This window comes from Rhincodon typus, chromosome 10 (genome assembly GCF_021869965.1).
Source record: "Rhincodon typus isolate 14 chromosome 10, sRhiTyp1.1, whole genome shotgun sequence".
Classification (NCBI taxonomy): domain Eukaryota; kingdom Metazoa; phylum Chordata; class Chondrichthyes; order Orectolobiformes; family Rhincodontidae; genus Rhincodon; species Rhincodon typus.
This window is the reverse complement of record NC_063341.1, coordinates 7486085-7499445: the sequence shown is the minus strand read 5'-3', so window position 1 is coordinate 7499445 and position 13361 is coordinate 7486085. Positions and strand designations below refer to the sequence as shown.

General features: G+C 45.0%; 1 protein-coding gene across 1 annotated transcript in view; it reads right to left on the bottom strand.

Moving 5' to 3' along the window:
• The window catches only part of LOC109930284 (pappalysin-2), a 340597-nt gene that overhangs the window by 108278 nt on the left and 218958 nt on the right, over nucleotides 1–13361 (bottom strand). Inside the window, exon 16 of the mRNA XM_048602074.1 lies at nucleotides 4152–4365. Within this exon, the coding sequence (XP_048458031.1) occupies nucleotides 4152–4365 (214 nt within the window). The remainder of the gene's footprint in view (nucleotides 1–4151; nucleotides 4366–13361) is intronic.

The following is a 13361-nucleotide window of genomic DNA, read 5'->3' as shown; positions in this document are numbered from 1 at the left end:
GGAGATTTTGAAGTTTGTGAAGTCCACATTGATACCATTGGGCTGCAGGGTTCCCAACCAAAATATGAGGTGCTGTTCCTGCGACCTTCGGGTGGCATTGTTGTGGCACTGCAGGAGGCCCAGGATGGATATGTCGTCTAAGGAATGGGAGGGGGAGTTGAAATGGTTCGCGACTGTGAGGTGCAGTTGTTTAGTGCAAACCGAGCGCAAAGCGGTCCCCAAGCCTCCACTTGGTTTCCCCAATGTAGAGGAGGCCACAATGGGAACAGCGGATGCAGTATACCACATTAGCAGATGTGCAGGTGAACATCTGCTTGATGTGGAAGGTCTTCTTGGGACCTGGGATGGGGGTAAGGGGGGATGTGTAGGGGCAGGTGTAGCACTTACTGCGGTTGCAGGGAAAAGTGCCGGGTCTGGTGGGGCTGGAGGTGAGTGTGGAGTGGACAAGGGAGTCACGGAGAGAGTGGTCTCTCCGGAAAGCAGATAAGGGTGGGGAGGGAAAGATGTCCTTGGTGGTGGGGTCGGACTGCAGATGGCGGAAGTGTCGGAGGATGATGCGTTGGATCCTGAGGTTGGTGGGGTGGTACATGAGGACGAGGGGGATTCTGCTTTGGTTGTTATTGTGGGGAGGGGTGTGAGGGATGAGTTGCGGGAAATGCGGGAGACACTGTCGAGGGCGTTCTCGACCACTGAGGGGGGTAAGTTGTGGTCCTTGAAAAACGAGGACATCTGAGACGTTCGGGAGTGGAATGCCTCATCCTGGGAGCAGATGCAGTGGAGGCGAAGGAATTCGGAATAGGGGATGGCATTTTTGCAGGAAGGTGGGTGGGAGGAGGTGTATTCTAGGTAGCTGTGGGAGTCAGTGGGCTTGAAATGGATATCGGTTTCCGGGTGGTTGCCAGAGATGGAAACAGAGAGGTCCAGGAAGGAGAGAGAGGTATCAGAGATGGTCCAGGTGAACTTAAGGTTGAGTGGAAGGTGTTGGTGAAGTGGACGAACTGTTCAAGCTCCTCATGGGAGCACAAGGTGGCGCCGATACAGTCATCGATGTAATGGAGGAAGAGGTGGGGTTTAGGGCCAGTGTAGCTACGGAAGAGGGATTGTTCCACGTGCCCTACAAAGAGGCAGGCATAGCTTGGGCCCATGCGGGTACCCATGGCCACCCCCTTTGTCTGTAGGAAGAGGGAGGAATTGAAAGAGAAGTCGTTAAGGGTGAGGACAAGTTCGGCTAAGCGCATGAGGGGGACTGCAGGAAGAAGCGGAGGGCCTTTAGGCCATCTGCATGGGGAATACAGGTGTATAGGAACTGGACGTCCATGGTAAAGATGAGGTGTTGGGGACCAGGGAATTGGAAGTTTCAGAGGAGGTGGAGGGCGTGGGTGGAGTCACAGACGTTGGTGGGGAGTTGCTGGACCAAGGGGGAGAAAATGGAGTTGAGATAAGTTGAGATAAGTTCGGTGGGGCAGGAGCAGATGGAGACAATGTGTCGACCAGGGCAGTCAGGTTTGTGGATTTTGGGAAGGAGATAGAAGTGGGCGGTGCGGGATTGGGGAACGATGACGTTGGAGGCTGTGGGTGGGAGGTCATCTGAAGTGATGAGGTTGTGGATGGTTTGGGAGATGATGTTTTGGTGGTCGGGGGTGGGGTCATGATCAAGGGGGCGGTAGGAGGAGGTGTCAGAGAGCTGGCGTCTGGCCTCAGCGATGCAGAGGTCAGTGTGCCATACTACAACTGCGCCTCCCTTGTCTGCGGATTTTATGGTGAGGTTGGGATTGGAGCAGACGGCTGCTCGTTCTGCGGGGGAGAGGTTGGAGTGGGTGAGAGGGGTGGAGAGGTTGAGGTGATTGATGACTCGACGGCAGTTGGAGATGAAGAGGTTGAGGGAGGGTAGGAGGCCTTGGGGTGGTGTCCAGGAGGAGGGGGTGTGTTGGAGGTGGGAGATGGGGTCAGTAGAGGGAGGGTTAGGCTCACGGTTAAATAGTGCATTATCACTCACACACTTTAACCAAATGGATTTGCTCACTATCACTCATTCTGTAGCCCCTAAGGAATTTGTTCACTATTACTTATGCTCTAATACAATCAAATTACTCAGTTTAACTCCATAAGTTACAGGCACAGAGGTAGGCCATTCAGCTCATCAAGTCAACCTCACCATTCAATGAGATAATGGTGGATCTAATAGTCTCTGACCTCATTTTTCTGCCTCATCTACCATAACCCTTGATTCTCTTTTTGGTTATAAATCTGTCCATTACAAATGATTGAATATACTTAATGACCTGGCCTCGACAGTCTTTGTAGCAAAGAATTCCACAGATTCACTACCTCCCGGAAGAAATTCCTTCTCATCTCTGTCCAAACTGGGCAACTCCTTACTTTGAATTTATGCCCTCTGTTCCTAGACTTCCGCAACAGGAAACAACCTCTCAGAAGATTATTTCGATGGGGCTATGAGAGAAAGGTAGCTCACAGTTATCAGGAAGAGTTAGCAGGGTTTTGTGAATGGGAAATCATGTTAAACCAACTTATTGAAATTCTTTGAAAGAACAATATGTGCTGTGGATCCAGAGGAGCATATTGATGTTCTGTACTTGGATTTCCAGACAACATTTGACAAGGTGCCACATAAAAGTTTTGAACAAGTAGGAGTTTATGATGTAGGGGGCAACATGCTGGTATGACTTGCCAGCAGAAAACAAACAGCTTGTACATAAATGTACAAATATATTGTGCATAAATCATTTCCTCATTAGCAGAATGTGGTGAATAAGGTCCACGTCTTTCTACAATTTATATCAATGACTTAGATGAGGTGAACATGGGCACAGCGGTTACATTTGCAAATGACATAAAGTTAGGTGAGAGAGTATGTCATGGAGAGGACAAAACTCGGAAGTAGACTGAAACAGGTAACTATGGGATGTGGGCAAAAATCTGGCAGGTCAAGTATAATATGGGAAAACATGAAATCATTCACTTTGGCAGAAAGAATAAAAATGCAGTGTATTATTTAAATGGAGAATGATGGCAACATTCTGAGGTGCAGAGGGACCTAGGTGATCCAGTGTGTCAGTCACAAACAGTTTGCAGGTACAGCAAATGATTAAGAAGTTTAATGGGATGCTGTTCTCTATTATGCAAGGTATTGAACAGACGAGTAAGAACTTTATGTAGGACATTGGTGGGACCACATTACAATACCATGTGAAGTTTTGGTCTCTACACTTAAGCAAGAATTTAAATGCTTTGGGAGGCTGTTCAGAGGAGGTTTACTGGACTGACATTTAGAATTCATAGCTTGTCTTATGGGGAAAGATTGGACGGGCTGGGTTTGTCTTCATCGAGTTTAGAAGAGTGAGGGATGACCTGATTAAAGTGTTTATCTCTTCACGTTTTGGTTCTTTTCTCATAGATTTGGGAGTACAGGCTGCACATGCTTAAGGCAGTGATTGCTCTGTGTCGGGCACTCTTTGGAGACCCTTCCTCTGTTAGCTTGGCAATTACAGAAATCCAATCATTTAGAAATAAGGCTGCGCATGCAAGCACATGCATTTCCCAGCTCTCTCCTTTCTCTTTCTCTTTCTCTCTCTCTCTCACACACACACACACACACACACACACACACACACACACACACAGAGCGGGACATGCACCAATGCAAACAGACACACAGAAGGTAATTTGTATTTACACAGCTTGTATAAACAAGTATTGCAAGGTATTTCACAGCCTTTATTACCAAGCAGAATTTGGAAATGAGCCACATAGAGATATCAAGACAGGTTTGGCCAAAGAAAACGGTTTGAAGAAGCATCTTAGTGAAGGAGTGAAATTTAGGCAGGGAATATCAGAACAGAGATCCTGAGTAGCTGAAGCTGCAGCAGCAAGTGCTGGAACACACACAAGCTCCACTGGGAGTTGGAACGTTACAGTTACAAGCACAGACGTTCCTGAGCATGTGGAGTGAGGATGGCACAGACAGGCTCAGGATTGCCCACTGACCCTGCAGCTGCTAAACTCAGCACTAAGATGGCCTGCTCCCTCCAGAGGACATCCCAAGTCAACTCCAGTTACAGCTTCACCATTTGAACTCAGGCTGGGCTCCTCGTTTTTTTTTGTCGAGGAGAAGTGCAGGAAGACTTACTCACTTTCTGGATCGCTTGTCGTGATTCCCACGGACATAATAGCCAGGGGCGCACTTGTATCTGCAGATGGAACCAACGTCATGAGCTCCCTGTTGACACTTTGGCACCAGCAGTTTGGCATTGGCGATTGGTGGTGGAGTGTGGCATTCCACCTTGCAGTAAGCCTCAGGCAGTGACCACAAGCCATCTGCCATACATATCAATGAGTGGTTCTCCCCTAAAGAGAAAAAGCAATGAATACAGTGGCAGCTTCACCATGCCCTTTATTCTATCCTGCAGCATAATATAGGGAACCTGTAACATGTTCGGGTATCAAAGAATACCTGCCTCCATTAAAAGACATGACAAATGCCCATTCCTCCAGTGCTATTTTAATACATAGTCAGTGTTTTATTTTAGGTATAAATTGTTGGCAGCTCTTGGGATTTTAAAAGGTTATGACAACAGCATATTTCGCAAACATAAAACCCTCGAAACACAGAATTCCAAATCGGAAACATATGTTTGCAAAAGGCCCAGCTTTACTCCACTGATCAATCAAAGGACAACGCTGATGAACGGTGACACTGTTCTCAGCAGTGGCTTGGCAGAACCTGACTCGTCAACAGTCTCCAAAACAGTTTAACTCGCTCGCTGCCGAATATTCTCTCTCTCTCTCTCTCTCTCTCTCGCGTTTGCGAAGCGCAGTCGGGAACAGGAAAGGTTTACCCTGCTGCCCAGACACCCACACGAGAGTGGCATTTGCCAGTCAGACTGCACATGGGGCCAAAGTCATTAACCTCGTGGCGAACTGATAGATTTCCATTTGTTTGATTGACAGACGCGGCCCAACATGTCCAATAAACCCTCCGTACATCTGGGTCTCACCACAGAGCACTGTGCTGTTATTTAGGGGGACAACGAAGGATTGCACTCCGGTTCAGACAACTTGAGTCAGTCATTAACTAGCAGATTACTACAGAGTCAGTGCTTCCCACTTGGATAGAGGCTTCCTAGTTCCAAAGCTAGAGACCTCGACCTCAAGCGTTTCAGCAACTGACCATCGGCCTTACAATCATAAATTATGTAATCCCCAGCTTTGAATGGCTGGTGCCAAAGCACTGGATGCCTGCAGATTTGGCGGTTCAGACACAGATTTCCATTCAGTCGGTCTTCTTCACTTTTCTGCCAAAGGCAGGTCCGCCACCTCAACGCCACAACCTCCAACGTGGGTAAAAGCAAGGCAACAAGGTCCCGAATCCAACTCTGGGTGGAAGGAGGATCCAATCCCGTGCTACCAGCATCCGATCTGACCTACAGCCACAGCCCAGATAACTGCCAGGCCTGGGAGTCCAACACACATTTTTCTGTGCACATTGTAGCTCTGCAGCTATGGATGGTAATGAGGAGGCTCTGAATTCTTTCCTTCACACAGGTGACCAGGAATGTCTCCTGCTCTTGCTGTATGGCACTGACATGTGTTGGAAGCTTTCACAAATTATTTCGACAAAGCGACACGCTCTCATCAGGATTGACACCTGAATGCCAAATTTCAAATGGAACAACTACATGAGAAAAGGGTACTGACTGGTTGGCAAGTGGCCTCAGAATGATACAGGTTTTGTCATGATGAATGCACCAGTTAATGACGAGTGAGTGTTAACTGCCAAACTTTGTTTGAATGTTAAATCAGGCAGGCTGACTAGATTAGTCAAAATCTTGCCCTAAGGAATGAACAAGAATTGCTGTCATGTATTTTGTTCAGTTAAACAAGTGCAATGTGTATACATATTCTTTCTGTCTGCAAGAAAACAGGACCCTATGTCTTAATTTATGTACACTCCTGTACTAGCAATTGTGTCAAAGTTTCTAGAATTGCCAAGAAAGTTTGTACAGCTGAAAACAGACATGTGCTAACCAATGACTCAAAGAATGAGAGTTCAAATCCTACCATGCCCACCCCTAGATACCTTCTGAGAGGGTGGTAGGTCCTCCAAGTGCTGATGGGTTGGTTACAATAGCATGGTTTGCTTGGTCTCTTTGAGGGTTAGACTATTGCCAGCAGCACTTAGATTCCATGGAGTAATAAAATAAAACAATAAGGGGTTGTCCATTACATCCCAAGGGGTTAGGTATTGCAGAGCCAATGCTTATGCACTCATTTAACATTAAAAATCTTGAGGAGGTTGCAACGTAGATTGTCACTGAATCTGACTATAATGTGTCACAAATCTATGCTTGCTGAATGTCAGCAAAATGAATTCTGTATCCAGTGGGTGTGGCATGTAACTTGCAGTAGGGAACAGAGTGTTACTCTCTGCTGATGTATATCTGTTCTTCATTGTGTCCCAACACTATCAGGAATACGACATCAGCATGACTGCAGTGAACACCAGCATGTGGGTCAGATTTCTGCACTGCAGGAGTTCCAGTCAGAGTTACAGACAGATCAACAATCATTTAAATTGATGGTGCCTGAATGACCTCCACATGGTCTTACGCATCACATCCCCAGTCAACATTCATCTGCAGCCAAAGTGGTGGCGTGACCAGCAAATGAGAGGTTACCTAAAGACAGACAGGCAGGTAAATGCAGTAGATCCCCGAACCTGAACTGATCTAAATTGCTGCTGCCTGTCTCCAAACTCTCACCATGTTCTGTTTCCCTATCATCCCTAAAGTCACTGACCTACACCGGCTCCTGGCCTTGACTGTTAAAATCTCATTCTGGTTTTCACATCTTTCCATGATCCCATCCCTCCCTATCTCTGGAACATCCTCTAGCAACATATCAGTACTCCTAATCTCTTAAGGGTCCATGACTTTAAACACATTGCCGCTGCCTCTCTACCCACCTAAAAGATTCCTTAAAAGATTCCTCTTTGATAAAGTTTTGGAACACCTTCTCTAATATTGCTTTATGCAGCTTATTGGTATGTGATGTGGATAATGTTTCCTGTGAAGTGCTTTGAGGTGTTTCATTCTATTAAGAGTGCTGCAGAAATTCAAGTACAAAAACAGAAATTGATTTTTAGAAATGTTAACTCTGCTTTCTCTCCACAGGTGCTGCCAGACGTGCAGACATTTTCTAGCAATTTCTGTTTTTGTTTCTGATTTCCAGCAACTGCAGTTCTTTTGCTTTTTTTTTGTTCAGAAATTCAAGTAGTGGTTCTGGCAGATGACCTGAATATGGGTGTCAGAATCGGGATATATTTAACGTTCATGTTAACGTATAGCTATCTGTGCGTGCACACACATCTGTCACGTAAGCAGTCTTTGGAACTTAAATTCTCCTCAGCTCCACTAACAACTTTTGAAATGGTATATCCACTCCCTCCTTCAAGTCTCCAAAATACTTGAAGACTAAAAAGATCTTGTGTAGTCTTCAAAATGAATCGGTCTAACGTGTAGAAGATTCTTAACTGGCCAAGCATTTCTGTATTAGTGAAACAAGTAACAGGGAGGAGTTAATTATTCTCTAGCTTTATATAGCAATTAACAGTCCACTGCACAGTACAGCAAGCTAAGTTTAGGTGCTAAAAGAATAAAGTTCTGTGTCATTGATTTGTTATTCCCTTGTTCTATGAGGGCTCACTAATTAAAGGCCAAAGCCTTTAAGTGTCTGGTGACCTACTAAAGATCAGGAGGGTCCCTTATTGAAAAATGGTTTGGCAACCAATTGTTGAACTAATCTAAGATTTAAATTGCTCTTTTCCTGAGTTAAAGATGAAACACATTCACACAGCAGGGCAAATGAAAATTCTCTGCTCCAGTCCAGGCTTCAACAGTTTCTGAACATAACTGAGGTGCTCAACTCCGGTACCATTCTGGGACATTGGTGCCACACTCTCTCCAAAGCCTTGACACCCTTCTGAAGGAGTGGGACGCAGGAGTGAATACAGTAATCCAGCTAAGTGAGTAATCAAAGGTTTATTAGAATGTCCTTGTATCATTAGGAATTCAGGTCGGTAACGCTGAGTACGAGAAATGAAGTTACACGATTCACACTGCTCACAGTGGACTTTGTCCCAGGACTTTAGGACACTGATATCAGGATCAAATAGAATTCTTAGATCCTACTTGCAAGCAGCAAGATTGAGAAGCAATCTCCTGAGAGGGGTCTTCTTAACTGGCCACCACTGGGCCCACCTTCTAACTAAGGTCCATGGATGGACTTCAGACGCTGTCCACCCAATCACAGTGCCAGCTGTTCTGGAGGCATGGCAGTCCTACTGGGAGATAGTGCTGCTGAAACAGGTTGAGCACCACGCAGGCATGTCAACACAAAGGTATCCTGACTGGGCTCACCATCAAGTTGATGTACACGTCAGCCTGGAGGGGAATTCCATCCAATTGGGTCAATACGGACCGCGACTTCAGCATTATATTGATAACGGCCCTGCACTTTGTGCTTCCAACTCTGAGGGGCCCTCTAGCCCGCCACAAGCCCCTCATTGAGCCGGGAATCATCTGGAATTGAAAAACGGAATTCGTGGTCCACATGAAAGGCTAGCTGTGGAAGAGAATCCCCAGTGGCAGGAATGCTTTGGGGACCTACACTGACATGGTAACCAGCCCCTATTTTCCACGTTCCCTTACCTCAAAGCCTATGACTAAAGAGATGGGGAAAATTCAGCCCTTCAATTCACATAAACGTGATGAAGACCATCAACATTTTTTTCTAGTCAAGAAAATTCCAATGTAAATTGGTTTCGTATGCAACAAGTGATTGATCATTCCTACTTTGGCAGCACAGCTGTATAAAACCAAGGCTACAGGTTGGCACATCTACCTGCTGTACTGGCAGGCTAAAACACTTGTCAACGGCAAAGTCTGCTGATCAAGAACTCTTTTAGAGGCATAAAACTTGCCATCTGTGAATTGGTAATGAGAGCAGAGTGGTCTGGATCATTGAACTGATTCTTATCTTCGTGGGACTATTTTAATAATTCAGAGAACATGAATCCATACCATACTGTGGCAATTTCAGAACTTGAATTCAATTTGCATATCTGAAAATTTAAAGACAAGTGTTGCAAGTCTAATAACAAGGCTGTTCTAAGAACGTTGGGAAGGGGCCCTAGTTGTATGGCCTGGTCTGGCCTATAAACATCTAAGCCAATGTGGTTGACTCTTAACTGCTCCCTAATATAGCCTGGCCAATACTTGGTAGTATCAAGCCTCTACAAAGCACTGCAGCAGATCAAAGGGTCGGGGGGGGTCAATGCAACCTTGTTCTGACAACCCGGGAGGCGTAACCAAAAGCTGCACGTCATCAGTGGCCACACTGTGAGAATTCACTTTTTTGTTTAAAACGTCTAGCTTAACACTTGAGCAACTAATGTTCAAGGTCTGTGACCTTTCATTGCTTTATCCATCTGAATCATTCACTCTGTTTCTCATTCTACAGCTGCTGCCAGTGGTGTCCTTGTCAAAATTCCCATTTCAAGCAACGCTAGAAAATTAGACTGATTATTTTTATGTTCTTTTATATTAGTTGTGGCGCTTTGCTGTGTGTAGATGGGCTGCTATATTTGCCTACAAAGGTTGAATCCTGCCACAACAAATGGTGGAATTTGAATTCAGTGCAAAAAAAACCTGGATTTAAGGGTCCAATGATGACTGTGAATCCATCGTCAATTGTTGTAAAAACCCATCTGGTTCACTACTGTCCTTTAGGGAAGAAAGCTGTTGGCTTTACCTGGTGTAACCTACATGTGACTCCAGACCCAAAGCAATATGCTTAACTCTTAATTGTCCTCTGGGCAATTAGGTATGGACAATGGCCCAGCCAGCGATGCCCTCATCCTGTGAATGAATAAAAACATAAGGTGTTTAAGTGTCAGCCACTGAATCTGGAGTTATAGGTAGGGCAAACTGGGTGAGGAAGGCAAATTTTTCTTCCCTAAAGGACATCTGTAAAGCAGGTGGGTTGTTATGATAATCGACAATGGTTTAATGGTTGTCATTAGGCCAACATTTAATTCCAGGTTGGTTCTATTCAATTCAAATTCCACCATTTACTGGGATGGGATTTGAACCCATGTTCTCAAAGCTTTAGCCTGGGCCTCTGGATTGCTGAACCAGCAACACTTCTGCTATGCCACCAAGTGCTGCTAGCAGCTAATTAATGACCACAATTATTTGGCCAATGGGAGTCAACAGCAATGTCCCAACATGCAAGTCTGCATGGGCCTCAAGGAGAGCATCTCTGTTAGAGTCCCTTTCCTCAACTGCATGCAGCTCTCTCACCACTACCAGTTTCGTCACACCTCTCCACAAACCCACACACCTCCTCTGTTGGCCCCGCTAAGTAGCCACACCCCCAACAACAGATATTCTCATCCTCTTCCTGCCTCTTCTTCACTGGGACTGGATGTAATCCCAGCAGGGGCCACTGTTTCTGATGGTGCTGTTGGGAGTAATCAGATTGGCCACCAGCTTAGAAACCTCACCCGATGCACTTACTTGTTAATATTTCCTTATCAACCTGTGTTTAGAGGTGTTATGACACACCTCTGGATTAGATGGAACTTGAGCACAACTGGGACACTACCACTGCACCACAAGAGCCTTCATTCTATATTATCAGAAATATTTTCTCATCAATCTGTTCAGAGACGTTATGACAGAATCTAGAGTAGGTGGGACTTGAACCTCGGTCTCCTAGTCCAGGGGTTCAGACACTACCACTGTGCTACAAGAGGCCCCTATCTAATGATCAATCTATTTTTCTAATCAACCTGTTCAGAGGTGTTGTTCCACACCTTTGGAGCAGGTGAGATTCCAACTTGGGCCTCCCAGCCAAGGGGTAGAGACACTACCACTGCACTACAAGATAATCCCTTGAACCACTTATTTAAATTTCCTCACAACATTAAACAGCTTCAATAGGTTCAGCACCTGTGAAATTATTTCCACGAAAGGGGTTAAGTAGATCACAATGGGCCAAATGGCCTGCTTCTAAAGTTACGTAATGCATGCTGACAATATTCCATTGCGTGACAGATATCAGAAATAGTAAACACTTGACTCATTACATAGTGTGCTTCACATGGCAATTATATACTTAAAAATCAGACCTCTGCTTCTGTTAGGAATGAAAATAATTTCCCAACTAAAACGTTTACACAGATCTGTCTTGTCGTAAATTTTCTAACCAGTGAATGTTGTCAGATCCCATTTCAAGCTGTGATTACAGATAGTAGGGCTTTTGTTGGAAGAAATCTTGGACGCCTAAAGCAGGCACTAAGTAAACAGAAAAGGAAAACGTGGTAAATAAATCCCAGCTGTTTAGAAAAGTGGCTGCTGCAAAATTAAACTCCAATCAAACATTACTTTTTGTATAAACTGCTATGAATGTTACTATTTGGAATTTTTTAATGTGTTTTGAATCAATTGACAAAAATAAGTAATGGTGTTTAATGAAGTGCGATCAGAAACACATCTACCTATGTACATTCAGAGATAGTAGGAACTGTCGATGTTGGAGTCTGAGATAACAAGGTGGAGAGCTGGATGAACACATCAGGCCAGGCAGCATCAGAGGAGCAGGAAAGCTGACGTTTCGGGTCTGGACCCTTCTTCAGAAATGGGGCAGGGGAAGAGGGCTCCCACTCCCTACCTACTAACCTCATCCCCGCCTCCTTGACCTATCCATCTTTACAAGCTTCAAAATCTCCCCACCCCCGAACTCATCCCAAGACCAGCCCATCTCGTCCCTGTCTCCTTGATCTGTCTGTCTTCCTTTCCACCTACCTGCCCCTCCCTCCTCACTGACCAACCCCATCCCAACTCCCCACCTACATTCACCTTTACGGGCTTCATCACCGCCTCCTTGACCTGTCCATCTTCTCTCCACATATCTGCTCCTCTGTCCAGCTTCTTTAATCGTTTATTTATTTATTTCAGAGCCCCCTTCCCCTCCCCCATTTCTGAAGAAAGGTCCAGGCCCAAAACGTCAGCTTTTCTGCTCCTCTGATGCTGCCTGGCCTGCTGTGTTCATCCAGCTCCGCACCTTGTTAGCCATGTACATTATTGTAGCAATTTGTCCACCAGCTCTGCCAACACAACTCATTGACTGCCTACGTCCCAAGATTTATCTAATGTGTAAGTTTTCCCCCAAAAGTATTTTACTTAAAGTTGTCACAAATAACTAATACATCCAAACGTTACAATCTCAGCTACATCAATGTCTGGGCTGCTGTTAAGTTACAATAGAACATCATGCTTCAAATGGCCTGAAGTAAGATGGAGTATGAGATGATCTCAGGTTACGTGTGCAGTGATGCTATCATGAGCATGTCTTTTAAGGACACACTGACTGTGAGACAGAATGCAACAGATCTCATTCTTCTGAACATGGGTTTTGAGATCACTTCAGAGGACAGTTTATTATGAACATTCTGATGGAATAAATTGAAGTCCCGAGAACTGGCAAATATTAATAAACAACCCCATAGGAAGTTGGGTTTTTGCTCAAATTGCAAGCTGTTGTCAACTGTCCTGTACATTCGAGCAACCGAGGAAATGTGCAGAATGTCAAATTAGGCCATTTAGACTCTCCACTCTGTTCCAGCATTCAAATAGATCATGGCTGTTCTGTGACTCAACTCCATCTTGGTTCTGTAATCTTCAAAGTACTTGCCAAACAAAAGTTTGTCCTTTTCAGTTTTGAAATTGACCTGTAACTTCGACAGTTTCTCAGGGAAGAGTTCTTCAGATTCCCATCGCCTTTCGTATAGAGAGCTTCCTGAAATCACTGCAGAACAGCAGAGCTATCACTTTGTTCTTCTCTCATCACGGCGAATAGTTGCACCCATCACACCATACTGAGAGACCTCATTTGGATCATCCCTTAAGCTTGTGCAGCAACAAGAGCACGCAAGTCTCATCTGTGAAACTGCTCTTGATAATTTAAACCTTGTTTCATCTACACTGAAGCCGTCTCAGGGTCAAGACACCCTTGCTGGGATATGGCACCCAGAACAGATGCTGTGTCCCAGATGCCGTCTAACTTACTTAACTCGATTACAATTTCAGTCCTTTTGTATTATAGACCCCTTGAGATAAAGGGCCAACATTCCATCAGACTTTTTATTTACTTGTCACACATTTTTCAACAGCTTTTGGATATTTCTGTCCTTGGAGCACTGAATCTCTCTGCTCGCCCACAATTTGAAGCATTTCTCCACTTAGAAAATACTCTGTTTTTTTTTTAAACATCCAAAATAG